Source organism: Lipomyces arxii (assembly GCF_038497795.1).
Source record: "Lipomyces arxii strain Phaff 12-163 unplaced genomic scaffold V1512scaffold_1, whole genome shotgun sequence".
In the NCBI taxonomy this organism is placed as follows: Eukaryota; Fungi; Ascomycota; class Lipomycetes; order Lipomycetales; family Lipomycetaceae; genus Lipomyces; species Lipomyces arxii.
The window spans coordinates 139,602-166,276 of NW_027117700.1; the positions used below are offsets into that span (position 1 = coordinate 139,602).

The 26,675-nt window shown below is 44.6% G+C and overlaps 14 protein-coding genes and 1 non-coding gene across 15 annotated transcripts; 5 read left to right on the forward strand and 10 right to left on the reverse strand.

The window, feature by feature from the left end:
- Positions 1-413: 413 nt before the first annotated feature.
- Positions 414-2,079, reverse strand: V1512DRAFT_2271 (P-loop containing nucleoside triphosphate hydrolase protein). Its single transcript, XM_066913867.1, has 2 exons — positions 1,599-2,079; positions 414-1,542 (listed from the first exon to the last, which is right to left on the reverse strand). Exons 1-2 carry the CDS (start codon positions 1,682-1,684, stop codon positions 513-515), a joined length of 1,116 nt encoding a protein of 371 aa, XP_066773951.1. The 5' UTR covers positions 1,685-2,079; the 3' UTR covers positions 414-512.
- V1512DRAFT_2051 (uncharacterized protein) lies at positions 1,791-3,064 on the reverse strand. Its single transcript, XM_066913346.1, has one exon. It carries the CDS (start codon positions 2,940-2,942, stop codon positions 2,025-2,027), a length of 918 nt encoding a protein of 305 aa, XP_066773952.1. The 5' UTR covers positions 2,943-3,064; the 3' UTR covers positions 1,791-2,024.
- A 122-nt stretch (positions 3,065-3,186) lies between these two features.
- Positions 3,187-4,410, reverse strand: V1512DRAFT_268894 (Metallo-dependent phosphatase-like protein; the record flags this gene model as incomplete). Its single annotated transcript, XM_066917547.1, has 2 exons — positions 3,187-3,265; positions 3,293-4,410. 2 exons carry the CDS (start codon positions 4,408-4,410, stop codon positions 3,187-3,189), a joined length of 1,197 nt encoding a protein of 398 aa, XP_066773953.1.
- A 158-nt stretch (positions 4,411-4,568) lies between these two features.
- On the forward strand, positions 4,569-5,838 carry V1512DRAFT_255777 (PIN domain-containing protein). Its single transcript, XM_066914856.1, has 2 exons — positions 4,569-5,225; positions 5,276-5,838. Exons 1-2 carry the CDS (start codon positions 4,601-4,603, stop codon positions 5,722-5,724), a joined length of 1,074 nt encoding a protein of 357 aa, XP_066773954.1. The 5' UTR covers positions 4,569-4,600; the 3' UTR covers positions 5,725-5,838.
- A 56-nt stretch (positions 5,839-5,894) lies between these two features.
- V1512DRAFT_288436 (uncharacterized protein) lies at positions 5,895-7,885 on the reverse strand. Its single transcript, XM_066918142.1, has 4 exons — positions 7,680-7,885; positions 7,500-7,634; positions 7,329-7,452; positions 5,895-7,285 (listed from the first exon to the last, which is right to left on the reverse strand). The coding sequence occupies exons 1-4, from the start codon at positions 7,878-7,880 to the stop codon at positions 6,276-6,278; spliced, it is 1,470 nt and encodes a 489-aa protein (XP_066773955.1). The 5' UTR covers positions 7,881-7,885; the 3' UTR covers positions 5,895-6,275.
- Positions 7,886-8,050: 165 nt separating this feature from the next.
- V1512DRAFT_217952 (uncharacterized protein) lies at positions 8,051-9,422 on the forward strand. The gene is made up of 2 exons (XM_066913616.1): positions 8,051-8,244; positions 8,296-9,422. The coding sequence occupies exons 1-2, from the start codon at positions 8,103-8,105 to the stop codon at positions 9,171-9,173; spliced, it is 1,020 nt and encodes a 339-aa protein (XP_066773956.1). The 5' UTR covers positions 8,051-8,102; the 3' UTR covers positions 9,174-9,422.
- V1512DRAFT_255786 (cyclin-like protein) lies at positions 9,171-10,073 on the reverse strand. The gene has a single exon (XM_066914857.1). The coding sequence runs from the start codon at positions 10,051-10,053 to the stop codon at positions 9,214-9,216; it is 840 nt and encodes a 279-aa protein (XP_066773957.1). The 5' UTR covers positions 10,054-10,073; the 3' UTR covers positions 9,171-9,213.
- A 516-nt stretch (positions 10,074-10,589) lies between these two features.
- Positions 10,590-12,109, reverse strand: V1512DRAFT_200365 (uncharacterized protein; the record flags this gene model as incomplete). Its single annotated transcript, XM_066913187.1, has 2 exons — positions 10,590-11,706; positions 11,751-12,109. The coding sequence occupies 2 exons, from the start codon at positions 12,107-12,109 to the stop codon at positions 10,590-10,592; spliced, it is 1,476 nt and encodes a 491-aa protein (XP_066773958.1).
- Positions 12,110-12,358: 249 nt separating this feature from the next.
- Positions 12,359-14,312, reverse strand: V1512DRAFT_255791 (kinase-like domain-containing protein). Its single transcript, XM_066914858.1, has 2 exons — positions 12,728-14,312; positions 12,359-12,677 (listed from the first exon to the last, which is right to left on the reverse strand). The coding sequence occupies exons 1-2, from the start codon at positions 14,216-14,218 to the stop codon at positions 12,606-12,608; spliced, it is 1,563 nt and encodes a 520-aa protein (XP_066773959.1). The 5' UTR covers positions 14,219-14,312; the 3' UTR covers positions 12,359-12,605.
- Positions 14,313-14,464: 152 nt separating this feature from the next.
- Positions 14,465-18,987, forward strand: V1512DRAFT_231438 (SH2 domain-containing protein). The gene is made up of 2 exons (XM_066913983.1): positions 14,465-14,732; positions 14,794-18,987. Exons 1-2 carry the CDS (start codon positions 14,532-14,534, stop codon positions 18,904-18,906), a joined length of 4,314 nt encoding a protein of 1,437 aa, XP_066773960.1. The 5' UTR covers positions 14,465-14,531; the 3' UTR covers positions 18,907-18,987.
- A 182-nt stretch (positions 18,988-19,169) lies between these two features.
- On the reverse strand, positions 19,170-19,868 carry V1512DRAFT_231441 (benzoquinone reductase; the record flags this gene model as incomplete). The annotated part of the gene is made up of 2 exons (XM_066913984.1): positions 19,814-19,868; positions 19,170-19,760 (listed from the first exon to the last, which is right to left on the reverse strand). Exons 1-2 carry the CDS (start codon positions 19,829-19,831, stop codon positions 19,170-19,172), a joined length of 609 nt encoding a protein of 202 aa, XP_066773961.1. The 5' UTR covers positions 19,832-19,868.
- A 571-nt stretch (positions 19,869-20,439) lies between these two features.
- On the forward strand, positions 20,440-21,042 carry V1512DRAFT_268901 (flavoprotein-like protein; the record flags this gene model as incomplete). Its single annotated transcript, XM_066917548.1, has 1 exon — positions 20,440-21,042. The coding sequence occupies one exon, from the start codon at positions 20,440-20,442 to the stop codon at positions 21,040-21,042; it is 603 nt and encodes a 200-aa protein (XP_066773962.1).
- Positions 21,043-21,461: 419 nt separating this feature from the next.
- On the forward strand, positions 21,462-23,090 carry V1512DRAFT_268902 (uncharacterized protein; the record flags this gene model as incomplete). The annotated part of the gene is made up of 2 exons (XM_066917549.1): positions 21,462-21,744; positions 21,793-23,090. 2 exons carry the CDS (start codon positions 21,462-21,464, stop codon positions 23,088-23,090), a joined length of 1,581 nt encoding a protein of 526 aa, XP_066773963.1.
- A 49-nt stretch (positions 23,091-23,139) lies between these two features.
- V1512DRAFT_2521 (cation transport protein-domain-containing protein) lies at positions 23,140-26,366 on the reverse strand. The gene is made up of 4 exons (XM_066914698.1): positions 26,145-26,366; positions 23,476-26,096; positions 23,387-23,431; positions 23,140-23,338 (listed from the first exon to the last, which is right to left on the reverse strand). The coding sequence occupies exons 1-4, from the start codon at positions 26,221-26,223 to the stop codon at positions 23,189-23,191; spliced, it is 2,895 nt and encodes a 964-aa protein (XP_066773964.1). The 5' UTR covers positions 26,224-26,366; the 3' UTR covers positions 23,140-23,188.
- A 222-nt stretch (positions 26,367-26,588) lies between these two features.
- On the reverse strand, positions 26,589-26,662 carry V1512DRAFT_t8. The gene has a single exon. It is a non-coding gene; the product is annotated as a tRNA-Val (tRNA).
- Between the last annotated feature and the right edge of the window lie 13 nt (positions 26,663-26,675).

The following is a 26,675-nucleotide window of genomic DNA, read 5'->3' on the forward strand; positions in this document are numbered from 1 at the left end:
GAAGTCTCCGAATCAAGTTCTGCAACGACGTCCAGCGAAGCATCATCTACTGCAGAAGTTCCAGATGCAACTGAAGTGTCAATGTCGTCGAGTGCTGTCGAAACTTCTGACGCCGCTCATACTACACTGGCGGCTACCCGTCCAGCTTCAACTCCAGCAGTTACTGCTGCATCGTCGACTGCAGCAGGTGGTGGCTTTGTTCAGGGTATGACCACTACAACTGCCGTTCAAGAGTCCAATGTCGGTGTTGTGAATTCTGGATCAATCTTGATCTCTTTGTTGTCGTTTGTTGCCGGTGCCTTCTTGCTGGCTTAGGCACGGTGGTTCGACATGATGCCGGGTGGATGTGTACATTGCCCTTTTACGAAACTTTCACACTTTTGGTTTGAAAAATCGGAGTTTCTATGTTTTGTTTAATGAGTCTGGTTGGAATGTGGCGATGGTTTTGGATGAGGCCTCGCCGGATGCTATGTTGTATTATACTATAGTTTGCATTAATATTCAAGAAAGTTCTATAATGCTGGTACAAGTGCTCGCGAAACGCTTGACATTAGATCAAGTAACGACAGATGTTCGTTTGCACCGTCTAGTAAATGTTTGTCAGTTTCAGACACGGCAGCGACGATTTTGTTTTTCTGTGAGGCGGTCAAGTCGTCGCTGAATACAAGCTCATCATGTAGTTGAACCACTAACTGTGACGCCGTCCATCCATCCAGAACAACGTCTTGTACCGCTTGCTGCAATCTCTCAAATCCCGCACCAGTTCCATGAACACACGCGTTGACCAGTTCTTTGATCACTTCAGGAGGTACTCTGCCTGAGATTTCGTCGATGCTAGAGACAGTCACTACACTTGAGTCTATGTCCATTTGATCTGCGTCAGCGCTTTTAAGCGGGCTCACTGTGCCGTGCAGTTTCGCTGCAGACTGTAGCAGCGTGATTGCTTTTCGTAAATCTCCGTCTGCAGCGACCAAAACCGCGTTGACGACTCCGTCCTCGCATCGCATGCCTTCCGCTTCGCAAATTGAATTCAACCGCGTAACCGCGCTCTCGGAGTCAAGCGACTTGAACCTGAACTTTGAGCATCTGGACGCAAGAGGATCGATGATTCGAGTCACGTAGTTGCATATTAAACAAAACCGTGTGATGCGTGAGTACGTCTCCATCGTCCGCCGCAAAGCCGACTGCGCGTCCTGAGTCATGCTGTCTGCCTCGTCAAGAATGATCAGCTTGTACGGCGGACAAGGGTACTGTTTCTTTGCCGCTGCGGAAGGGTTTGAGACCGCTATCCGAGCAAAATTCTTGACTTTTTCTCGCACGATCGCGATGCCGCGCTCATCAGACGCGTTTAATTCAAGCACACGCGACTTTATTAGCTCGGGACCGTATAGCTCCCTTGCTAATGCCAGGACTGTCGAAGTCTTGCCGGTGCCTGGTGGTCCATAAAACAGCATGTGCGGTAGATTCGACGATGTCAACGAACGCCTTAAAACAGAAACCGCGTGTTCTTGTGAAGACACGTCATCAAGGGATTCAGGACGGCTGTTTAATCTCATTAGCTTTACTTCATCCCCCGTTGGTGATTGCAGTCAACATACTACTTTTCAACCCATGGAACTTGTCGTGCTGCAATAGCCGCTTTCGACTTTGACGATGTCGATTGTTGTTTGCCAAAGAAACTCATTTTTGAGTGTAGTTGATCGAATCAAGGAAGATGTAAATGAACAAGCGAACGCGTCGTGTCTATAAGTAGGGTAAGTCATATACACCCAAAGGACACAAACCCTATTCCACTTTACTGAGACAGGATTAGGGTATAGTGCAAGAGTTGAACCGCTCCGTCAGTACAGTACTCCATCTACGCGTCCAGCAGATCATTCGAGAATAATCAGATTATTAAATGAACAATCATGATCCAAAAAGAACCGAAATGAAGCAAATGCACACACGATCCACGAACACCAGCAAAACAATAAGCATAATATCGATCAATTCCAGCAATCCCCATTGCTCCGCCGTCTAATTCATGTAGAAAACCTCATCCCGTTCAAACTAGCATTGGCTTCGTACTCCATAAACCGAAGCTCACGTCTAGCCATCCGAATTAATGCTATCCGGTCATCCAAAACTTCAAAACGTTGTAAAATATCGCTAACCTCTCGGCTCGGACGTTCTGAAACAGGCCCAACCAAGTTGACGCCAGTACCGTGGCTGTAGTAAGTATGATCACATGCCGCATTACTGCGGATTCGAAAGCGAGAATTAAAAAACCCATCTAGATCAAGTGATGATAAATACGACTGTGCCCGTGATTCTGATCGATCATTCAATGCCGTGTCTCCACTAGCCCCAGGAGCCCTGATCCGATCTACCGATGAGTTCATAGCTGGTGATGTAGCCATGGACGCTGTTGAGTCTCTGTAAGACTCAAACTCCATATCAAGTTCTGTCTCCAATCCTGCATCTGGTTCATCAAGCAAATCTAATCCGCGATTCTGTCTAAGTCGATGAATATAATCAACTAAAGTCTGATTGAGAGCACTATCCGATTCTATTCGAGCCTCCACAGTGTTGTAATTGGGCTGTGTAGACGAAGGCATTCTCGATCGCGGAAGATTTCGTCGTGTTATCGTAGGATCTAATCTGTACTGCCGTGCGACGTACATGCGTCCAAGCGGCTCCAACTCTTGCCCAACCGACCGCTCGCCAGCTAGATCGAGATCGTCTTCAAGCTCACGAAGACATTCTCCCTCCAATTCATCATCTGCTGGATCGGTATGATGCATATGCCCTACTCCACGAGAAAGGGCGTGCGATGCGTTGAGATGAAAGTTTGTGGAGTCATTCTGCCGCTCTGACGGATGGAGGGCTGGTGCACGTTTTAGCGATGGCGTCATAAGCGGACGCTGCACTGGCAAATCTGTCCAAACTGGTATGCCCATTTTTGTTACGGAACAGAAAAAAAGTAGATCTGATAAGAATCAAGCAGAGTTGCGAAGTTGAAAACGACGAAGGAAAAAGGGCGGCAAAACTGAGTTGAGCAGGATCAAGCGACGTTTAACTGTCACAACAGCGTGAACTTGTTGCGTTTAAAGCTTGCTGCGTGACCCGCGCGGCGTCTGCGCCTCACGCACTGACGTCACACGATTTTGCTTTGGTAAGCCGATGCACGTGATGGGTCAGGGTTTACTCGAGCTTCTCGCTTGAGTCCAAACACGTCTCGAGGCGCTTCTCAGACCCCGTCGAACGCGTCGTCAAACTTGTGCTCATGAAGCGTTTCATCACGCCATACACAACACATGTCGATATCAAACTGATTATGAGCATCACTTGTGTAGCCCACCAAATGTGCTGGGGCCCGAAAGTGCATAAGCTATAGGCAACGGATCCAGCGTTCGAAACACTCAATAGACCCGCGTTCCCGCCATATTCACCCATCATACTTCGAATAGTGATCTCGACAACGCCGTCCCTGTTTTCATTGTATTTGTACAATCCCTTTCCTTTCTGTATTGGCTCGACAGTCCAATTCTGTTCAGTTGAATAAACATGACGCAACAGACAACCTTCGTGATCATGTCCGTTAACAATAATACCGCTTCCACTTTTAAATAGCCCGTTGAGTATCCATTGGGAAGTTTCCGCAGAGAGCATGTTCTGTTCTCTAATGAGATTGTCGCCATAAAACGTAAAATGTGGCTCGTCAATGCAGATTCCAGCTTCTTTATGCAGTGGCACGTGCGTGGCCACTATTGTTGTGCCTTTGAAGTCAACCTGCATCTGATGCTGTAAAAACGTTTTGGTGTCTCTAGTAAATTCTCCTGCTTCTTCATCATCTTCAAGGCCATCAATAGCCATTGAGTTAAAGACAATTAATCGCAAATCGTGTTTTGGATCATAAACCACAAAGTTCAAAGGTCCAAAAAACTCTTCAAATCTTCCACCTCGAATGTATGTGATTTCATGAGCATAGCCAATATCATGATTCCCAGTCAAATTATAGAACGCAATGCCCTTTTGATTTCTAAATATCCGGTTTTTATATCTATTTGCCCTCACTTCAAATTCATCGTCATCAATCCATTGACTAGAAAATAAATCACCCAAGACAATCACATTTTTGGGCTGGAGTCGTCTGCTTAAGGTCTTGTATATATGCCCAAGAAAATAGTCATTTCCAAAGATGTCCAGCTGTGATTGAAGATCATTCGTAAAGGCGCTTGCCCCGCGAATCTGTGGATCACCAAATAACAATGCACGAAATTTGCTGTTGGCTTCGGACTCTTGCCATGAACAATGCTCAGAGTCAAATGAAGGATAAAAGTACGTGTAAAGCCCTAGAATTGCTGTAGCAAACAGAATAATTGTTTGCACTTTTTTTAAAGATAAATACTGAATAAAACAATGCATTTTAAGTCCAATTGGAGGGTGTTCAAAGAGAGTAGAAAATATTTGGACTGGAGTTTACGGTTTCCTGCCCCGAGAACTGAACTTAGGGTTTCGGGATTTTGTTGTGGTTCACACTTATTTGTCGGAAAAAACTTTCTTATTAAACTCTTAAGCGCGACTTTTTTCATGTCTGATTTCACAACATTTATCAATGGATAATGATGATGAATGTTTTATGGATATTGCGGAGGAAGAGTTAGATAGTATAACTGATGCTGTTACTCTTAATCGTAGTAATAACATACAGGCAGAGCACATATATACGATAGACTCTTTCGTATGTGTTTTTTTTTTGTTTTTACAGATCAATTCCATTCTGACAAGTACCAAGTCTTCTGATTATAATCAGGATACAGTATCACATGCAAGTGCTCTTTATGTAGTAGATACTAATTTTGTTCTGTCGCACTTGCACATGCTAGACTCCCTATTGCAATATCATCGTCAATTTGGTCCTGTCCTGCTGTTTCCACTCACTGTTGTCCATGAACTAGACAAACTGAAAAGCGGTAGTCCAATTTCTGACGTTCATGCAAGGAACAGATATATGGCAGATGTACCTATGTTAGCACGAAAGGCAAATGACTGGCTGTTTAAAGCTCTAGCAAGGATGGATCCGGGGGTTCGTGGGCAGCGTGCCAACGAAAGACTAGAAAGAGAGAATTTTGGAGACGACTCAATTGTGGATTGCTGCAGGTTCTATAACGATTGCGTTCACAAATCGGTGTTTTTATTTTCAAACGACAAAAACTTATGTGCAAAAGCTCTTATTCATGGTCAGTGTTTTATATTTTGTGCTTGGCTAACATTTTTGACCATTGCACAGGTATTAGAACTGTTTCGTACGTGTCAGGATTGTCAGCAAGAGATATCGTAGTCGCGACTCTGAATCTACCGGAGCATGTTGTTCCAATTGAAGCCGCGACAGTTGCCAAATTTCACACCGCCAAGCCGTTGGAGGAAGTTGACGACGACGACGAAGAAATGGATATGTTTGATCAAATGGACATCGACCGACCCAAAGGCCTGACAAACCTTCCGTCAAAGTTTGAGTCCGTCAGACTGCCCTTTTGGGCGCATCGCGGCCCGAAAACTCGGACATTCACAGACCCAACTCTGACACCGGACTCGCCATATTCTTCGTCGAGCACGTTTAAACCTGTTTCAAGAACTTTGGTTCCTGAGGCTGACGGAGACGATATCATGCGCGATAGTACTACTGTTCTGACTGGTCTCAGTCAATCGAAATATGCTCGACGAAGACCCCCAAATTGAATGCATTCCTTCTGGCGTTATGATGTTGGTTGATTAACTGTATTTTTATAGGCGTTTACTGATTTCTGGAGTTTTTGAATGTTTTAATTGAAATATCTTTACCATCGCATCCAACCAGGCGTTATTGCTAGTTGTTTAAATCAGTTTTGCTGTAGATACAGCACTAACCACATGCGTCCACCAATCGTTTCATACGGATTTCTAGTATGGTTGAATGCATGTGCAAGTAAGCTTCTAAAAAAGCTTGCTTGATCTGTTAGCTGCAAGAAAAACCGTGGATCATAGTACCTTCTATTAGGCACAAAAGACTGTGCATTTCCAGTGAATAGAATGCCTCCGAGACCTCGAACATCATGAACGAATTGGCGTGACGAACGCTTTTAATCACTTGCTGCTCATGCTACTTCAAAGAAAATAAATTCTGCCTGACGGAACACGATTTTTTTATTGTGCTCTGGCTTGTTACGAAGATGTTCCAGCTTGATTCGATCGACCAAATACTCAGCTTTAATCTGGTGTTAATATACATGCCGCTGATACTGCTTAAAGAATTAAAACCTTCGCCTGACGGGCACACGATTGGCTCGTCGGGCTGCCACTTGTTGCTCAAGTTTACGACGCCGTTCCTGCTCGGCTTCTTTCGAATAACCAGATGACTCAGATGTGCCTGGTGTAGGTATTATCGACAGCGAACGCTCGTCTAGTTCTGATGGCTGTTCAGTTAGTTCAAGTGCGTCCCAAATTAAATCCTGCAGCCGTACCCTCTCAATTCGAGAATCGCCAGATATAGTATCCCCGCCAGTAATTTTGCTGTTGCGGGTTCCCAGTCTCTCGTCATCAGAGGAAGAAGTTGCTGAATGTTGTTTTTTGTGGCACGTAGGCCCATCAAAAAGCGAGTTTCTCGTTACTGCTGTTTTACGTTTTCGCCTGCCTATTATCTGTGCATCGTCGCTGTCACTATCAGAATTCACAGCAGGCCTAGCAATTTTTTGCTTGCGACCAATGACTACTGACTCGTCGCTGTCACTGAAACTTGACGGAGCTGTAGTTTGCTGTTTTCGACCGACAATTGTCCCATTTTCGTCGCTACTGTTGTCTGCTCGGTTTCTTGATCGCCTACGTCTGATGATGTATGCCGAGTCATCGCTGTCGTCTTCGTGGTGGCGGCTGTAACGGTGCTTAGCCTGTGAGTAGCTGGGTTCAAGACTTGAAATTGTGTGTGAAGATGCAGAAGTGTCTATGGTTAGTGCATGATTGTTCATGGCTACAACCTTGAACTCTTCTGAACCTATCCATCGTGCACCATTGCAATCCCCCCATAATCCTTTGCATGCATCAATTGCATAATCAAACACAGTCTTAAATGGCCTTTTATTACAATCTCTCTCGGTTTTGTGACCTTCTATTCGGTTTTCTGCTCTATATGGGTTCAGAGCAGTCCAATTGCGCGGTGGTCTGTACGGAGGCATATTGCAGTCGTTAATATAATCGCGCATGGCTTTAATGTGATGATCTTTCTGACTTAAAAGCTTCTCTAAACTTAAAACATCGGAGTATAGCACTGTTTTGTGAGCCCAAGTATTCCTAAGTTTCCCAATGCTTACAGTCTATAATTCCCAGCGTGGAAAAAACAATATCACGGATCTGGGTGTCCGACTTGGACGGTTCAAGACGAAATAGCCATTTCAGAGGAGTAGATGATTCGTTTAGAGTCACAGTAATTGTAAACTTACACGTTGTCAGTACACATAGTCTGAACTCGCAATTTACACTACCTTTTCACCAGTTGTATCAATGTCAATTGAAGTCCCAGGCGGTGGTGTACTACTACTATTCAACGCTTCTGAAAGTCGCCCAATTAGCACTCGTCTGTTCTCTGCCTGTGCAATATCCACAACACATTGATCTTCCTAAACTAGTAAGCAGCAATCTTCAATGTAATTACAGAATAGTACAATTGCACGCTGGATTACATCTTCTTTAAGCGCAGAATCAATCCAGACAGTACGAAGGTCAGTTACGTGAAAGATGTATGAATCTGGTGTAGATTTAAAATTTTGAAGTAACAGCACATCTTTAGTAGTATGGCGCAAAGTTGACCATTGAATACACCCTGTGTTCTCTTCGTTTTTAGTATTTGCTTCTCCCATTAGCATTGGAATCTCAAAAACTTGAAATGCTGCTGCTACTGATTAGATTATGGTTTGCACCTTAACTAAATTACAGTTCAACCTTGAAGCTTATTAGTATGCATTTTTAAACTAAGGTTTTATTAGAGCTTAACTCTCCCACCAGCCTAAATCAGCTCGTTCACATTTTGATTGTCGCTCGGACTTGTCCCTTAAAGCACAAAAAGCATTCAACCAGGTCAATCTACAATGACGACCGTAACAGAAACGGGATCATCGCTTGTGCTGCAAAACACGGCATCTACGGCTGATCTTACTATTGGTCTTCATCCGCTTGCGATCCTCAACATGTCTGATTTCTATACCCGCGCACATCTATCCCGGACGGATTGTACGTGCCTGATTGTTTTGAATGAGAGGAATAGTTAACTAATAAGAGCAGTATTGGGAGGTTTAATTGGCAAGCAATCTGGCCGTGACGTATCAATTGAGCAGACTTTCGAGTTTAATCTCATTGACGGACTTATTGATGAAGCGACTTTGGATAAGAAGCTTGAGCAGTTCAAGGCTTGTTTTGAAGATTTGGAATTTGTAGGATGGTTTTATATTCCTCTACAATCCCCGTATGAGCCCACGAAAGATATTCTACCAGTGCATCAATATCTATCAAAGTATCACAACGACACCCCACCGTTGTTTTTAGTTTTTAACCCGAATCTCAGTAACACAGGCACACAGAAACTACCGATAACAATTTACGAAACTTTTTTCATTGAAGACGGAAAACCTCAGTTTGTTGAGGTTCAGCACCGGATTGATAGTTTTGAGGCGGAGCATATTGGAGTTTTGTACGTGGCTAAACAAGATACAATTGTTAATCCAGATGCGCAAATGGCTGAGACGCCAGAGAGCTCTGAGAAGGCAGAGGCTAAGAATAAGAAGGACAGCACGATTGCTGAAATGGATCCTGAGGTTGAGGAAACCATTGCACAGCTCAACGCTCAGGCGAACGCAGTCAAGATGCTGCATTCACGATTAGACATTATGCAGAAATATTTGAACCAAATTAGCGAAACTCCTGACGAGACATTACAGAGTACAGATTTTGAAATCTTAAAGCAGATTGACGGATTGGTTGGACGGTTGAGCACAAGCGATATAGCAGCTGTTGCTCAAGGTCAGCGAATTGATGGGTTGTTGGCCGGATTATTAGGTGAAGTCACAAAAGGCGTGAAGTTCACTGTTGATTTGAATGCAAAACGGCAGACATTGGATAGTCAGAGGCCTGGCCATCCAAATTCCCCATTTGCAAGAATGTAGAATATTCAATATACTATTGACAGATGTATTCACAACTAAACTATGATGATTCTTGTTTGAGTCGCTTCAGCACATCCTGAACCGTCAGACCAGGCTCTTCTCCTGATACAACTCTGTCACGTTCTTTTATAGCTGTGTCCCTGCCTTCTCGAAGTAAGAGAAATATGTGGCCCATATCTTCAGTATTTACATCAAATGCGGTCCACCACCGCTCACCATCTAGCAGCTCGATGTCTAGTTCTCGACCAGCAAGCCACAATGCAGTCACTGCAATAGTATTGGGTTGATGCAAAATGCATATCCGTGTGTTCAACGAGTCATTCACATAATTCCAAGCCCGCTGTGCTATCGTCTTCTTTCTCGCCTCTTCAATACGCATCGAATTTAGGTATTCTACGCATAGAGTATATGGAGTCACCACATGTGTATCAAATGCCAATGTAGTCAATATCTGTAGTTCCGTAGTATATAAAGTCTGTGTCCCCAAATTCGTTCCGTCCTCCTTTTGCACTTTAGACCCTCCGATAGCCAAAGGGTCTTGTGCTGCAGTATTAATCGCGCCGAGTGTAATGCCTGGCCGTAACGGAAACTCGCAGACTTTGGACGCTATAAACAGACATGCCGCAGCGGTGTCACGTATTGAATGCTCGTAAAAACTGACAACCAGATGAAATCTGTGAAATAGTATGGTCGCAGTCGCAATTGTTGAGATGGGTAACGCAAGAATTGATCCTGCGAGCTGGATCAGACTGCCTCCGAGATGGTGAAGCGCTACAATCGAAGGCCAGCTTAGGCCTCGAGTCTGTGATGCTTTGAGTTGTTCTGGAGTAGCCAGTGCATTTATTATTGGACCCAAGACCTTCTTTTGCTGGGTCTCCATTATTCCATTTTCTATTTATTTTAATTATTTTATTTATTTTTTTATTCTTCTATTTCTGAATTAAACCCTGAAGCCACGATCAGTCGACGAGCCGCATTATAGTCTCGAAGTTCCACATTTCCAAAATCATTTGAATCAGAATTAACTTTGATTTTGATTTGCTTTTGACGTAATACAAAATGGTCGTGTCAAATTTTCCTAATCCATGGAATATATCTACAGAACCTCGGGCGTTTGAAGACTGCTTATCTTGCAGACTGTCGTCAGCAGCAGTATTTGGCGGAGCAGGTGCTTATCTTCTTTTACGAGATCGATTCTACAATACGAACAGTGACTTCTATAAGAATGTCAAGCCAGAGAATTATCAGTTCGTGGGACGCAGTATTAGAACGATTGGTGTTCTTTGTATAGGAGTAAGCATCTTGCGAGCTGGTGATGGCATTTTATGGCGGAAAGATGAGAAAACAGTTTGATAATTGCTTATTTACCTAACTTGTAACAATAACCTGTATATAATAATAAAACACCATAATAATTTAATTTAAATGCACCATTATCTTGGAACCCTGATCTATACCATAATAGTCAATCTGCTTGATTGGGTCGCTTAATTCAGTCTCATGCATGTTGCTGTCTAACACTGCAAGCCCGATATTCGATTGTGAAAGCTTGTACCACTTTCGCACCAGCATTTTGAGCTTCTGAGTAGTCATATTTCGTGGCACCTTTCTGACTGAGGTCTCTCCATTTGTGACAAGTGTAATTGTTAGATATTTTGACGCGACGACTTGCTCTTGGGGCTCATCTGGAGAACTATGAATTTCACAAAGCTGCTTCCACCTAGGCTTGGTTGTGTCAAATTCTTTAATTTCACCCTTCCCAAATTTACTCATAAAGTAAAGTTCAGCATTTAACCGTCCTTTGTCTGTGATCTTCATCCCGTTGAGAATTTGTAAGCCTCCTATCCTAGCTGTCAACATCAGTTGCGTCTCATCTTCGGCCATTCCTTCAAAGACTGGATTCCATTGCATCTTTAAATCAGTCAGCTCAGGAAAGCAAACTGATAAGGAGTCGACGTCTTGCCAAGATGAGATGTTGTTATACCGTAAGTCGAGCGCAGTCAAGTGATCGGGTTGTAAGCGGTGTGTATGGACAATTGATATGTGATTATGCGATAAGTTCAGTATTGATAGCGTAATTGAACGGTCAAAATAAATTTCAGGAATACTAGAGAAGGTATTATAAGAAAGGTCGAGAGATGTCAAGCGTAGCCATGGGAACGCAAAATGAAGTTCCACAAAGTCAAGGTAGTTGCTAGCCAAAGTACACTCCTCAACGACCGGAAACAGTATTGGCAGTCTTTCAATTATCTCTGGCGGAATCAACGTCGCGGCCAGTGATACGCGGCGAACTTCATTGAAGGCTTCTCTATTTGCGTCTGACAGGTTCCACGAAACAAATCTATTTCCATTCAGCCGTAGCTCCTTTAATCGCGGCAGTTGAACCACAATCTTGGCAATTTCATCCAGCGATGCAAACAGATTATAAGACAGATCCAATTCTTCTATAGCAGGACATATCAGACCCAGATCAGACGATGAATATGCAACACACTGATTTTCCAACGAAACCACCGTAAGTCGGTTTAAATGACTGCCCATGTCAGCATTTAAACATTGCCAACTACAAAAACGTACGCTTGTAGCTTTCGAATTTTATCAAATCCTACCCGCAAGGCAACTTTTGAACCAAATGTAATGTCGTTCTTCTCGAACTCGTCAACATGATCTGGAGCGTACCGATTCTTTAGCGCGTCAACAAAACCAATCGGCCTGTCATACTTCCTATCAGCCTTCAAAAACGAGCCGCTATTCGGTATCCGCGTCTTAAAATACTCTACACCATTGTATGTACCAGAATGCTTTCCCCTGCTCACATCATCCCACTCAACTCCTAATGCTACTACATTTGGCCATGCTGGAAAGGGGCCGCAATATCGAATCGTGCCTAAATTTGACTGAACGGACACTCGTGTGTTGAGTTTGTGTCCTGACATATTTATCATCGCGTCATTACTGCTGCTGTTAAATTCTGCCGGTACGAGTTCCCCAAAGTATATGCACATTCTGTGAACGCGTCGTAGCCGAACCCTAAGATAGATTATCACGTGATCTTGCTTAGCACAGCTTGTCAAAACTTCAACTTGTCAAAACTTTTCTTAAGATGTATTTTAAGAGTGTTAATGACGTCGCTATGTTAATTAGCAACCTGAATGGTTTCTACTTTTAAGACATGTGTCCTATTCTGTTGATAACTGAGAATCGTCCAATAATGTACATCAAATAAAGAGAGAGAGAAACTTAGGTAGATACATATGCTCGTAAAATGTACACCTAAAATGAGATACCGTTCCTAGTGAAAAAAACACACACGCATTTCGCCATTAAACAAATCACAATCACAAAATCAAATTACAACCAAAAAAAACAATGACAACTTATCTCCAAAGAAGATAAGGACTTAGATGCAAGTTGGACAACTCGTTCCCCCTTTTACAGCGTACTTTTTGCCCATGCCTCTGTATCGACAAAGGTCTTTTTGGATTCAATTATAAACTGACCACTCTAAAAAAGAAGTTAGTGATTTGCCCTAAATAGAATCAAAAGTACCATACCAATAGATCTTGAGGCGTAGGCCTCTGATCAACGTCCTTTATAAGACATTGGTCGATGCAGTTTCGGAATTCTATGCTGAACTTTCCGTCATCCGGCAGAGTTGGCACAGGCTCGTTAACAATCTGCTGCAGTAGATCGAGAATACCCAAAGGCGTGCTATCCGGCCGATCAAATGGAAAGTGTCCTATTGCTAGTTGCAATAACATCAAACCAAGCGACCAAACATCGCCCTTTACAGAGTACGCGGCGCCTTGTATTCGCTCAGGGGACATATAAGTCGACGTACCGACAAATGTGTCCGCAATAGAGTTGATGAGTTCACCTGAAACACCAAAGTCGCAAAGCTTAATTTGCCCATGGCTATTGACCAACACGTTCGACGGCTTCACATCACGATGAATGATCCGGTTAAGATTGTAAAGATAAGTCAAGCCTTCAACAACTGCCTCAGTAATTTTCCCTAGAATACTTTCCTCTAAGGGACCCATTTTCTTTGAAATATGATCTAAAGAAAGACAGTCCATGTATTCCATACACATAACGACGTCTCCTTCATTCACAAATGCACCGTAAAACGAAACAATGTATTTGCTGTGGCATTCATGCATGATGTGTAATTCGCGCACAATCTGTTTGCGCACAGCTGGCCGGGCTTCGATGTTGATCATCTTCTTTGCCATTAGCGTTTTCGTAGGTAAATGCATCACTTTTGACACGGTTCCACCATTCCCTGAACCCAATTCTTCAATTGTCTTGAGGTCTTCGATATGAAAATCTAGCCTAAATTCGACACCTATTTCCAAAGTCGCAAGCTGTTGCACTAGATTATTATGGTATGACATTTCAGCTAGTCCTCCGGGCACTTGTGCGTCATCTATTGAAGCCAAAAGCAAATCTGGTTTTGCTGTGTGACTATTACTCCGTGATCGACTTGTGCTTGTGCTTGTGCTTGTATTAGATGGAGTCGTCGAGCTGCTGCGAGAAGGCACAAGCCCATTTAAAGATAAAGTAGGTGTTTGCCGCTGCGTAGACTGTCCATGAACTGTTGGCAGTGAGAGCTGCTTGAAATTTTTTCGCTTAAACGTCTTTCCTGCATTGGGAGCATTTGAACAGTTTTTTGAAGAGGAAGGCGTAGTATTTGAGGTCGGGGTCTGCAATACCGTACTAGTGTAGGTGGGTCTGGTATTTTCTGCTAATCTTTGGGGAGGCACTGAGTCGTATACTGGCCTAGCAATAGGTGTAGATCCTGGTGGATCATAGCGATCAGCTCTTATGGCATGACCGAGCCTTGGACTCAACGTGCTTTGAGAAGACACAAGAGGATACACATTAGCAGGGTGCACTTGACCAGTAGCGTTAGGTGCTTGAACAATAGAAGACACTCGTCGCGGCCTGGCAAAAGGTGATGGTCGAGGTGTAGTTGCGGCCGCCGACGGCGCAGGAACGTTGACGACAGATTCCTGAGACGAAGACGGAAGTGACATCGGCATAGTCAAGAAAATACGACCGCCAAAAAATAGCGAGTATTTGAGTGGTTCAGACGGGCGATCTGAGGAAATCCAAGCGCACTACTTTGGGGTTGGCTGTGGAGTGTATATGATGAAGTTGGAGCAGTGTGAACTTGAGTCACTGAAATCACATGTAGATCACATTCTGATCACAGGCCAGGAACGATGCTAATACATACTGTACAGTCAAGTCTTCAGCGTATTTTACAGCACATCAAACTTGCCAGCCAAGATCCTACACGCAGAAAACACACCAAACGAAACCACAATATTAAAGCAAAAGGTTGCCTTCACAATGAGCAACTTTGTCGATCACACGGCAGAGCTTGACAAAGATGGTGAAGATGTTGACAGTCGCGGGTCAGATTACGATCTAGACCAGTCTGAAAACAGAGCCGACAACAGACAAAGTCGAAGACGCGATGGCAGCGATAACGACAGCGGCGACGACTCCTCAGAGGAAGATGATGATGATGATGAGGAAGAAATGGCAAAAGTACGTCATTAATTGATTGGTTTACTGTGTAGGATGTTGTTGTTGACACGCAATATTACAGGTTCGCGATGGCTTCATTGTGGATGACGATGAAGAAGAAGATATATCAGATGGTGAAAGGGAACGACGACGCCGACGCCGACGAAAGCGCCGAAGAAGAGAACAAGCTGAAAATGGCGTCGAGGAATCTACAGAGCCTCATCATCGAGAGGATGATGAGCTTGATGAAGACGATCTTGATCTGGTGATGGAAAACTCAGGCATGAAGCGTGTTGCAGATGAGCCATCTTCAAAGAGACTGAAACGACTTGATGGACTGGTTGATATGTTTTCTGACGAGGAAAAGGAAGAAGAGGAAGCTCAGGCGCCACGTCGGGGATTGCTGGATGAATTCGACGGGTTTATTGAAGACGATGAATTTTCAGATGATCAAGGACAAGAAGATCTCGCAGCGTCAAAAGCAGCTTCGGCAGGGGCACGAGGTGCTCGTGCACAGATTCCAGGTGTTGATGAAGAGCAACTTGGTGAATTTTTTGAAATTTTTGGCGATGGAGAAGAGTACTTATGGGCGCTCGAAGCCGAAGAGGCGGAAGGTGGTGAGGAGTCGGATGAAGAGCGACCGGCCACAGAGCTTAAGGATGTGTTTGAACCAAGTGAGCTTATCGAAAGGATGCTTACAGACGAAGACAACGCCATTCGAGCAAAGGATGAGCCGGAGCGATTTCAGATTATGTATAAGGGTTTTGGTACATACGTACTTTCAGATGAAGAATATGAATTGAAAGAGAACTGGATTGTTCGAGAGATGGCAACACGGAAATCAGAATGGATCAACAGCCATGTCAAGCTGGAAGAGCATTTAAACAGAGCAATCAAGAAGGTGCTTGAGTTCATTGTTAAAAACGAACTTGAGGTACCTTTTATCTGGCAGCATCGCCGAGACTATCTGGTATACGAGATCAAACGTGATGGAACAACAGCAGCTGCCGCATCAGACGAGTACTCTGCACAGCCACTCCTCAATCAGGAAGATCTCTGGGCAATTTTGCAGCTTGATGTCAAATTCCATTCTATCATTGAAAAGAAGCACAGCGTCGAAAAACTTTATAAAGCTTTGGCAGTCAATGACTCTACACTTGAAGAGTTTGTGTCTCACGCAGATTCACTTCAAGATTATCAAGACTGTTGGGATTATTTGCAGTTCAAATACTCATCTAAAATTAAAGATTTGACTGCCATTGGTTCCACCAACGGACGAGGCGAAGATGGCAACGAAACCAACGACATTCACACTAGCGTTAAACGCCCGAATTCACGATTTGCGTCATTTGAGCGGATACGAGCTGGCAAGCTTTACAACCTAGTTCGTGCCTTCGGAATCACAGCGGAGCAGTTTGGTGTCAACTTTGAGGAAGATAGTAAACTAAATTTTACAGAAGATCCACCAGAGTTTCCTCTTGACTTGGCTGATAGATTTGTGCAGCCTGATCCTGATACTCTTGATCCCCCGTTGTACAGTGAATCAGAGGCTGCATTCACTGCGGCAAAAGACATGCTTGCGGAAGAAATTTATCATGACTTGAGGGTGCGGAATTTATTACGGAAAAAAATCATACGTGCACTTGTCAGACTGAATATTCATGCCACCGAAAAAGGCCGCAAGACAATTGATGAAACGCATCAGTTCTATCATTTTAAATATGCGCGAAATTTAGAGATTCCAGACATTTTAAATGACCCAGAAACCTTTCTTGAGATTTTGCAGGCTGAATCACAAGGAATGGTTGATGTTCGGTTTAAGTTGTTCAAGTTTGACGACTTTTTCTCTAAAGTACTGGAGCATTTTTTGTCTGATAACGTGTCTGATATTGCAACAGCATGGAACCAGGAACGTCGAAAAGTACTTCGTGCCGCGATGAATCGATTAGTACTGTTGATGTGCCGCGAAATTCGTGAAGATTTGAGAACCCAGTGTCAGACTGCAATTGCGCTCGAATGCCGACGGGCGTTACTGACCAGACTAGACCAGGCTCCATATAAGCCGGTTGGGTTTGAGCTTGGAACGACCCCACGTGTGCTTACAATTTCTAATGGCATGGGCGATGTTGGCAAGGATGCAGTCGTCTGCGTATTTGTTGATGACCAGGGTCGGGTGCTTGAAACTGGCAAGCTCGGAGATCCTCGGGACGAGACTTTCCGAACCTCGTTAGAAGAGTTTGTGCAGAAGCACAAGCCGGACGTTATTGGTATGTCTGGTTTTACAGTACGTGCCAGCAGACTGCGGAAAGATCTCATGGATGCCATCGCATCGGCAAATCTAACTGTGTCATCTGAGGACGATGGCAGCGACCAACTAATCGATCTGGTTTGGGTCAACGACGAGATTGCAAGGCTGTATCAGAATGCTCCTCGTGCAGCCAAAGAGTTTACGGAGATGGCACCAGTAGCGCGATACTGCGTTGCGCTTGCCAGATATATGCAGTCGCCATTGCTTGAATATGCTGCTATGGGTAATGATATTGTCTCGATAGAGTTCCACCGGCTGCAAGCGCTGCTTCCACAAGAACTTTTGCGAGAGATGCTTGATACCGCATTTATTGACATCGTCAACACAGTTGGCGTTGAGATCAATGAAGCCATTCGGGTACCATATGTCGCGAACTTGTTGCAGTATGTTGGAGGATTAGGTCCGCGTAAAGCATCAGGAATGCTCAAGGCAATTGCTGCTGGTTCGAACGGAAATTTAAATGATCGGTACGAGCTAGTTACAAAGAACATTGCTGGTAAGAATATTTTCATGAACTGCGCGTCGTTTTTGCGTATTCCATGGGACGAACAAGACAGTAATTCCGCATACCGTAATGCGGACACCGCTGAAATTTTGGATTCGACCAGAATACATCCTGAAGATTATGAACTTGCACGGAAAATGGCTGCTGATGCGCTCGAGCTCGATGAAGAGGATTTGGTTGATTTAGAGAATCAGGGAGGAGTTGTGATGCGATTGATGGATGACGATCCTGAGAAGCTGAACGAACTGATTTTGGAGGAGTATGCCGAAGAGCTGCTGAAAAATTTCAATCAGCGGAAGCGAGCCACTCTTGAGATGATCAAAGACGAATTGCAGCGGCATTATGGAGAGCTTCGACATGAGTTTGCGGAGTTGAGCTCGGAAGCAGTTTTTGCGATGCTGACGGGAGAAACGCCACAGACTCTACGGGAAGGCATGGTTGTGCCTGTGAACATCCGAAAGGTTGCAGACCGTTATCTGCTTGCGAGATTGTCGTGTGGCATTGACGGGAATGTACAAGCCATGATGATGACTAGTCGGACCGACATGCCTTATCCGGCTGCATTGTTTTATTTTGGACAGACTCTGCGGGCCGTGGTCAAGAGCGTAAACTATGAGACGTTTCAAGTTGAGCTCAGTCTGATCGAAGAAGATGTCGAGGAAGGATTGAAAAGACCTGTGCTCCCGTGGACAAGTGAGGTGCTGCCACCTGAGAAGTGGGATGACGTTGAGGAAGAACGGGATCGCATTCGATTTGCAGTCAAGCGAGAAGCAGAGCGACGCGCAGCCAGAGTTATCAAGCATCGCTTGTTCCGGGCGTTTGATGCAAAGCAGGCTGAGGAGTATCTTGCTCCAATGCAACGCGGTGATCTAGTTATTCGGCCGTCGTCGCGTGGGTTTGACCATATTGCCATTACATGGAAGGTTGCCGACGGAGTGTATCAGCACGTCGCTGTTCTCGAGCTTGAGAAAGATAACGACTACTCACTGGGACGGGCGTTGATGATCGGAGACATAAAATACAGTGATTTGGACGAGTTGATTTTCATGCATATTCAGGCCATGGCACGCAAGGTTGAGGAAATGATGAATTCTGAGAAGTTCCAAAACGGCACTCAAGAAGACGTTGAAAAGTGGTTGACGACTTATACGGAAGCCAATCCGCGTCGGTCAAATTACGCGTTTTGTCTTGATCGCAAGAATCCGGGGTACTTTAGTTTGTGTTTCAAGGCGGGGCTGAACTCAAAGGTCGTGGTGTGGCCGGTGAAGGTTATCCCCAACGGATACCAGATGATGAAGGCTGTTTACCCGGATGTTCAGCAATTGTGCAACGGATTCAAGACAATGTATGCCTCCAAGAGCCAACAGTTCAAGCGGTATTAATTGTATCATATTTAACAGATCTGTAACATGGAGAAATGTGAAAAACAACTGTATTATGTACCAAACATTTATATTATCTAAATAATTACATACAGTTTCTAAGCTACCACACAACAATTACCACTCTTTTGGTCACGTTCAGGTGCTGTCTTAACAGCTGCAGAAGATTTCGGTTTTTCCGAAGTAAGGGCAGCCACTGGAGTAGGTTCCACAGGAGTTACCAACTCAGTGACATCTTGTTCAGTCTCGATGGGTCCATCTAGTCAAGGGAAAGCCTTGGCGAGGGTTTCGTAAAAGGTCTTGCCCTGGATAGTTGCGACATCAAGCTCGAGCGCGGAGGGCTGGCGAGAACCATCACCAGCCGCAAGGGTACCGGCACCCCAGCCGGAGCCACCATGGACCTCCGAGATGTTAGTGAGCTGGGGAAAGGCTGGGGCGAAACCAAGAGGAACATAGATCATGCCGTGATGAACATAGGTCGACATGGCGTTGAGGAAAGTAGTCTCCTGGCCAGCACCGAGAGAGCCTGTAGAGGTAAATTGGCCGACGTACTTGCCCTGAAGAGCACCAGTGGCCCAGAGACCACCAGTGCCGTCCCAGAACGACTTCCACTGGCTGGGGAAGTTACCGAAACGGGTGGGAACACCGAACAAGAAACCATCGTACTCCTTCAAAGTATCGACAGTAGCGATAGGGAAGTCGGGCTTGGGAGGAGCATGAAGAATGGTCAAGAGATTTTCGGGCAAAGTCTCAGGAATCTGGTAGATGGTGGCAGAACCGCCAGCAGCCTTAATTCCAGCTAACTCAGCCTCGGCCATCTTAACGATGTGTCCGTACATGGAGTAAACGATAATCTGGAGAGACAATTAGCAAACAATTGAATTCAATTAAAAGTGTAAATACATACAGCAATCTTAGGGGCCATTGTGAAAGTGACTGTTGTGCTGATGAGAACAAAAAGAATGTTCGAGGGGAGGCAGCCTAATTTATAGTGTAAGGAAAGGTGGTGAAAGTTGTTCGGAATCCAGGGGCCGAGTCGAAGATAGAGTTGTGTTTTGTCATATTTGGTAAGCACCTGCGAATTCGGAGCTAAGCGGTTCGTAATACAAAAACTTAGCTTGTTACACAAAACACACGCGCGGATTTAATTCAAAACGTAAGCAGAAATGCAGAATGAAGCTGATGCAGCCAAGAACAGTAAAGCTTACTCGTTGCCTTTTCGGGCCGCTGACGCTACCGAACAGGCACATCATGTCTTAGTCAAATCTCGATAATCAAACGTCACGTTAGGGCAAGGGCGCATTAGTCAATCTTATGTCAGTGCTGCATAATTCAGAGCAGCCGAACCTTAAAGTGCCCGGTAGTTCTCGGTATGACGTCAACATACTTGAATGCTGCATGAGACTTTACAATACGATTGTTGGCGTCCGGCAACAGTTGCCGGTAGACCTTAGTGCGCTTTAAAAGCCTGGCAAACTCCTAGTCGTGTACAGTACATCAAACAACTTGAATTACAATTTAGCTTAGCACCCTATGGCACCAAAAGTCGCAATTATTATCTACACTCTATATGGTCATATAGCCCAATTGGCTGAAGCAGTCAAGACTGGTATCGAGGCCGCTGGAGGTAGCGCTGTGATCTATCAAGTCCCCGAGACTTTGACCAGCGATGTGCTTGCTAAGATGCATGCACCTGCTAAACCTGACTACCCGGAGGCCACGAACGAGACTTTGACTTCGCACGATGCGTTTTTGTTTGGAGTCCCTACCAGATATGGAAGTTTCCCCGCTCAGTGGAAGACTTTCTGGGATGGGACTGGTGGATTGTGGGCTTCAGGTGCTTTGATTGGAAAGACAGCTAGTTTCTTCGTGTCTACTGGCACACCACAGGGTGGACAGGAAACCACTATCATGAACTCATTGTCAACCATCGTTCATCACGGAATCACATACGTTCCTGCTGGATACCGTGCCTTCCCCCAAATGGCCAGCATGGATGAGATTCACGGTGGAGGTCCATGGGGATCTGGAACTTTTGCTGGAGCTGACGGATCAAGACAGGTTACTGGTCTTGAGAAGGAGATCGCAGAGATCCAGGGCCGTGGGTTCTACAACTACTTGATGAAGACGTATTAAATGTACTTATACTATATCAGTTGTAGTACACAGTATATGAAATTAATTAATTCAAAGTACAAATAACTAACAGAAAAGCAAGTTACGTAGATTCGAATCTAATCTGATTAGATCTACATCAATTGGGATATCACGTGACGCTATCGTTGATTATAGACAGCGTTGACGGCAGCAGTAAGTACACAACATCGTGAAAACCCATCAAAACTAAAAATGGCTGTTGGTGTTCAATGGTCAGGCAAGGCCACTATAAAAGGCTCATCTGAGCCAATGCGCATGTTTCTGCTCACTATATGCGTTGCTGGCCTACAGTTCACATGGATAAGTAGCCAGTTCTTGCTAATATCAGATTAGGAACTAACACTTAGGTATACGGAGTGGAACAGTCTTATGTCAACGTTTATTTATTATCTCTCGGAATGAGCAAGTCTCTTTTGTCCTTTGTTTGGGTGGCTGGCCCGCTGTCGGGTCTAATTATGCAGCCAGTTGTTGGTGTTTGGTCAGATAAATGTGTCTCTCAGTTTGGCCGACGCCGCCCATTCATGGTTGTGGGGTCACTTATCGTCGGGCTTTCACTTATGTTAATGGCTTGGACAAGAGAGTTTGTTGATATATTTGTTTGGTCAGAAAGGTGGGCACCAACTGTCACGATTTGTTTTGCGGTGCTGTCTGTCTTCTTTGCGGATTTTGCTGTTAACGCAGGTACGCGCATACCCGTACGTTTATATCACACGCATTAACCTGAAGTAGTACAGGCATGCTGTCGCGCAATAATTGTTGACACATTACCAAAGTCAAAACAGGAAATGGCAAACGCCTGGGCTGGTCGAATGGTTGCGGGAGGCCATTTAGTTGGATATTTTGCAGGTGTCATCAACTTGGTTGAGTACTTTCCATATTTGGGTAACAATCAACTCAAAGTCTTATGTGCGATCTCATCGTTTGCGCTTTTGGTTTGTGTAGGACTTACGTCCTGGGCTGTTGAAGAACGGGTAATGACTCTTACTGATGAGGCTGATAAGTCGAATTCGCTCTATCACATCCTCAGAACATTGTTGCATACTGGTTTCCATTTACCTCGTCGCATTCGGCAGATTTTTATGGTCCAGGTGTTTGCGTGGTACGGCTGGTTCACGTTCCTGTTCTATGCCTCGACCTGGGTCGGATACATTTACGTTCGATACGATTCAGCGGACTTGAAAGATTCCACCGATATTGTCGGTGATATTGGTCGTGTTGGTTCTCTTGCACTCACATTTTACTCGACCGTCACTCTCATATGCTCGCTGATTTTACCTTTCTGCATCTCATCTCCTAATTCGGATAAAGCACACTATCAACCTTCGAGCGGTCCGTTCAGCGCGTATCGCCCTACCTTGCCGACAGCGTGGATGGTGGGCGAGATTGTTTATGCTTTCGCCATGTTCTGCACTTTCTTCGTCCGCTCTGTCCGCGGCGCAACCTTTATTGTCGCCATCTGCGGATTCTCATGGTCCCTGACTTCTTGGGCACCATTCTCGCTTTTGGCGGAAGAAATTCGAAAACTTAATGTGTCTAGAAATACTGACGGATACCAAAGTCTTAGCACCGAGGATGACGACAGAGTCGAACCCGCTGACACAGAACGTTCAATCGAGACCCCGCGTAAAAGTCGCCAAATTGTTGGCCAAGACCGCGAAGATCTCGCAGGTGCAACACCAATCACCGATGGCTTAGACCCGCTCTCGGCAATCGACTCGACCGTGACGGAAGACCTAGCAGAGCTATCATCTTCTTCGTCTTTGGACCAGAATTCCGAGGAGGAAGAGTCATCAGAGCAGGCAGGCATCTACCTCGGGTTGCACAATGTTTCAATCACACTCCCGCAGTTTGTGTCAACGTTCATCTCATTTATTGTCTTTTCACTCATCGACCCGGGCCAGTCAAACGAACTCACAGGCGGAGATTCTGTCAGCGGTGTTGACTCCATTGGCGTCACTCTCAGAATAGGCGCATTAACCGCGCTCGCATCCGCATATATGGCCAACCAGCTGCGGCAATTTAACTAGATCTACTTTGTTTTTTGGCATTTTTTGTAGTTTAAGGTTGAGGTGGAAAGTCATTTTGGAATAGAGACAACTTTAACAAATGGTAGAGGAAAATAAATTTATGCACCAAAATCGTGCTGGGACCCGGCGGTAAATGTATGCGACTTAGGCATCGTCAAGTTCTGATTCAAGGTCGCCGACATTCTGCGCTCATTCTGAGCCTCATTCTTAAGATCCTTTTTTTGCAGCGATTGGCTTGGTAGCATAATCTGTCGTATTAGCATCGTAAAAATCGGTACCACACCGCAATGACTTACCGCTCTGTCGACTGCATACGGAAGACCACGATGCCGACCACGAAACTATACTTGTCAGCGCATTCGGTGAATGACCTGCAAATCAATACCATTAACAAAATTATCACAAGCTTGGAAATAGTGCTGAACTGTGCCGAAAATGATGTCGTCGTGTTCGGATATCCTAAACTCAATCCAACTGTGCCGTACGCAGAAACCACTTCGAACAAAACAGCAAACGCAGTGAAGTTACCACCACCGTTTTGAATCTTGTGCCCGTCCGCAATGCAAATAATGAAAAGTCCCAAGAAAATAAACCACAAGTCAAACGACAGCTGCCGTCGCAAATGGTTAGCCACAAAAGATCGCTTTTGTTTCCGCTTCCGCTGCTTGTACTTGTGCTTAGCAGCTTGAACACTCAACACTCCAGTGCTGGGTCGACGACGCATAGCTTTCTCAAATTCTTCTGGTCGACCGTTGCCAGTTGCACGCCGGACTGCCCCATCCGTATCCTCGTGATCAGATTCGTCGATCTCACTGTACCCGTCTTCCTCTTCATCTTCTAAATTCTCATCGGGTGAAACATAAATACCGAGAGACTGCTCCTCGTACACATTCGTTCGTCGAACCGAAATTGCAATAGGAAGCACAGAAATATACATCATTATCAAGTAACTCACTTGCACACCCGGATGCAACTGTGACAAATCAATGACACTCAATCCAGCCGTTCTAGTAGAAAAGGCCTGAAACAGACCGTCAAGAACACGTTGGCCGGCATCCCAGTCAGTCAGTACAGTGTTTTTTAAGTCAAGAATAATAAACAAAATCAAATCAGCTCCGTTCAAAATCACAAGAACGGCAAGTAACCACCATGTAGGTCCAGATGGAAACAAAAGTGTAAAACATCGACGCGGATGGTCAAGAAGAAAATGAAGTGACTCAGACGTGGCCGAACCTGCTGGAAATAGTTTGGAAAGAATCCAAATAGTAAGTCGTAGCATGCACGGAAAACCCGTGTTGCCAATGACAATCAAGAAAGACATCAATAAAAGCGGGAAAACGGCGGTCTGAAACTCAACTAGCGACGTAGGCACAGTAGACAGACCAACATCGAGAAACGAAGACGATGCCATAAAAGATGCCCACCACGCTGGCCGCTGGGAGTAGTACTTCACAATAGCACTATATCGCCGAGAATACAAAATCCAAGGAATGAGACAAATATTTCCAAGCATAAAGAAAAATACGAAGTACGCAATTAACACAACTGCTAACGTGCGCAATGCTCTATATTCTACTCCACCAAGCTCGTCACGCTGCTCGTCTGTCAAGCCGATAAACAGGGAATTTCGAGCCACAGTTGGTTCATATGAAAGATACGGCAGTGCCAATGACCGCGAAGACAGTTGAGATCGTGCTCCATCCGGTGAATCGTCTCGCCGTTGTCGAAATGCACGCGAGATGATACGCTCTGCTCGTTCCATAGTCTGGGAACGATTAAAAAAAAAATCCCCAACAGAAGTTCTCTTCTCCGTCCGTGCCCCAGACTCCTGTTTGCTTCCGGGTGCCTCAATTGTTATTGCTCGCCTCAAAACTTTAACCGGGCCAGAACTTGGTGAGTCTACGGAATGTGGAATATTGTGGGACTTGGTCGGTCTAAGTGCGAATGTCAAGTCTTCCTCATCCGCATCACCATTCATGCTATCTTGACGTCGAGATTTAAACTCGTGTCCATACTCTGACACAGTAGCTACTGGAGATTTGTGCGCTTTATGCAGAGCCCGCAACCCGGACCGTGCATTGACAACAGGAGACACAAACTTGATTTCACTGCCGCTCCTTTTTGCTTCTGCAGCAGCTTGCTCTTCTTCGTAGTCTTGCTCTCGGGGTGACTTGATGATTAATGCAGGCCCGCTGTCAACAAAACTATGACTATGACGTCCTTGATCTCTAGGCGAGGGTAAGTCAGCAAATCGAATGTCTCGACTGTTTACATCAGGCGCAGCACTGTCAAGCGAGTCTACACGACGTTCTCCAAAATCAAACGAGCTATTACGAGCTCCGAAACTGCGTTTTCGCCACGGTATTTTAGAGCCATTGTAAGCCGAAAGTACAGCATCAGAATCAGACCTCTGCTTCAGTCTATCCGGGACTTGGAACGGCTCACTGTCGTTTTCTTGATTCGACTCAATAGGAGCACCCAAGTCTGATGATCTGCGCCGGCCAATCCGAGTCTGTTCAATGTCATACGATTCTGTACTGGACCGACCACCTTCGCTTGACATACCATCCTGATTGGGGGCCATTGTAAACCGTCTGTAGCCTGGAAAATTTGCTTCAGTCATTCTGGCGGTGTGTAATACTGTGATAGGTCGTCCAGCCACACCATTCATTTCGATATCGCGATTTGCTTCAGTAGCAGCATAACTTCGTGCTTTCCGCAGCCTATGGTCAATACGCGATTTAGCGGCAATATCTTGAAATGCCTTTTCAAACCAATAAAGTCTAATAAAAACCAAAAAAGCATGGATTGAAATTGGATTTGTAAATATCGGCACAATATAAAGCGCAATTTGTTGCCATGTGGTCATATTATTCAGGTCAACTGTATTCAATCCCGATTGAGTGGTAGCACCCATTGCCAGAAAAAGAGCATCAATATAGTTCAAATTGCGTTCAGGATACACCGCTATAGAACCTATAATGGCCATAGCCGCAAGATATATTGCTAAGTTGTCAAAAAATATATTTGATAAAGCCTACCGTTAAATCATACCGTGAAACAATATAAACCTCGGCTTGAAGATCGAGTAAACGACCGAATGAAGGTAATCGACTACCTTTCCCAATACCATGGCCGTAACTAGGGCTATATACAACAGATATTCATTCTTTAATATGTAAAGTCGTAACGAAGACAGTGATTTTCAGTTAAAAGTTGTTTGTGTCTTCTACAACATCTCAACCACTGACAATATTACGTATATCCACGCAATCAATTTCTACTACGCGGCTCGATCTAAATACAACACTTTTCTTTATATATTGCATAACTAAATAATCATTACATACTTAATTCAGGCCAAAAACATTTTTACTTATTTTCAAAAGTTGAGTGAAAATAATAAAAAATATCAACTAAAAACTTAACACGCAAAATATCTGGCTTGATGTTATATTCTAAACAAACCACAAATCAAAATTATAAAAAAATTCATCTTGATTCGACCCAGGATCGAACTGGGGACGTTCTGCGTGTTAAGCAGATGCCATAACCGACTAGACCATCGAACCAAGCTCAATTTTT

Bases quoted from the DNA above. Each gene is read 5' to 3' on its own strand.
- V1512DRAFT_2521 (XM_066914698.1), bottom strand. From the start codon at position 26,223: ATGGTATTGGGAAAGGTAGTCGATTACCTTCATTCGGTCGTTTACTCG. The intron at 26,097-26,144 runs GTATGATTTAAC...TTGACAACTTAG, and splicing joins GAGGTTTATATTGTTTCACG to CAATATATCTTGCGGCTATG. The intron at 23,339-23,386 runs GTAAGTCATTGC...CTAATACGACAG, and splicing joins CGTATGCAGTCGACAGAGCG to ATTATGCTACCAAGCCAATC.
- V1512DRAFT_217952 (XM_066913616.1), top strand. From the start codon at position 8,103: ATGACGACCGTAACAGAAACGGGATCATCGCTTGTGCTGCAAAACACG. The intron at 8,245-8,295 runs GTACGTGCCTGA...TAATAAGAGCAG, and splicing joins ACATCTATCCCGGACGGATT to TATTGGGAGGTTTAATTGGC.
- V1512DRAFT_2051 (XM_066913346.1), bottom strand. From the start codon at position 2,942: ATGGGCATACCAGTTTGGACAGATTTGCCAGTGCAGCGTCCGCTTATG.
- V1512DRAFT_2271 (XM_066913867.1), bottom strand. From the start codon at position 1,684: ATGAGTTTCTTTGGCAAACAACAATCGACATCGTCAAAGTCGAAAGCG. The intron at 1,543-1,598 runs GTATGTTGACTG...GAGATTAAACAG, and splicing joins GTTCCATGGGTTGAAAAGTA to CCGTCCTGAATCCCTTGATG.
- V1512DRAFT_255777 (XM_066914856.1), top strand. From the start codon at position 4,601: ATGGATAATGATGATGAATGTTTTATGGATATTGCGGAGGAAGAGTTA. The intron at 5,226-5,275 runs GTCAGTGTTTTA...ACCATTGCACAG, and splicing joins TGCAAAAGCTCTTATTCATG to GTATTAGAACTGTTTCGTAC.
- V1512DRAFT_231438 (XM_066913983.1), top strand. From the start codon at position 14,532: ATGAGCAACTTTGTCGATCACACGGCAGAGCTTGACAAAGATGGTGAA. The intron at 14,733-14,793 runs GTACGTCATTAA...GCAATATTACAG, and splicing joins ATGAGGAAGAAATGGCAAAA to GTTCGCGATGGCTTCATTGT.
- V1512DRAFT_255786 (XM_066914857.1), bottom strand. From the start codon at position 10,053: ATGGAGACCCAGCAAAAGAAGGTCTTGGGTCCAATAATAAATGCACTG.
- V1512DRAFT_255791 (XM_066914858.1), bottom strand. From the start codon at position 14,218: ATGCCGATGTCACTTCCGTCTTCGTCTCAGGAATCTGTCGTCAACGTT. The intron at 12,678-12,727 runs GTATGGTACTTT...CTTCTTTTTTAG, and splicing joins CTACGCCTCAAGATCTATTG to AGTGGTCAGTTTATAATTGA.
- V1512DRAFT_288436 (XM_066918142.1), bottom strand. From the start codon at position 7,880: ATGCTAATGGGAGAAGCAAATACTAAAAACGAAGAGAACACAGGGTGT. The intron at 7,635-7,679 runs GTACTATTCTGT...TTACTAGTTTAG, and splicing joins ATGTAATCCAGCGTGCAATT to GAAGATCAATGTGTTGTGGA. The intron at 7,453-7,499 runs GTAGTGTAAATT...ACAACGTGTAAG, and splicing joins TTGATACAACTGGTGAAAAG to TTTACAATTACTGTGACTCT.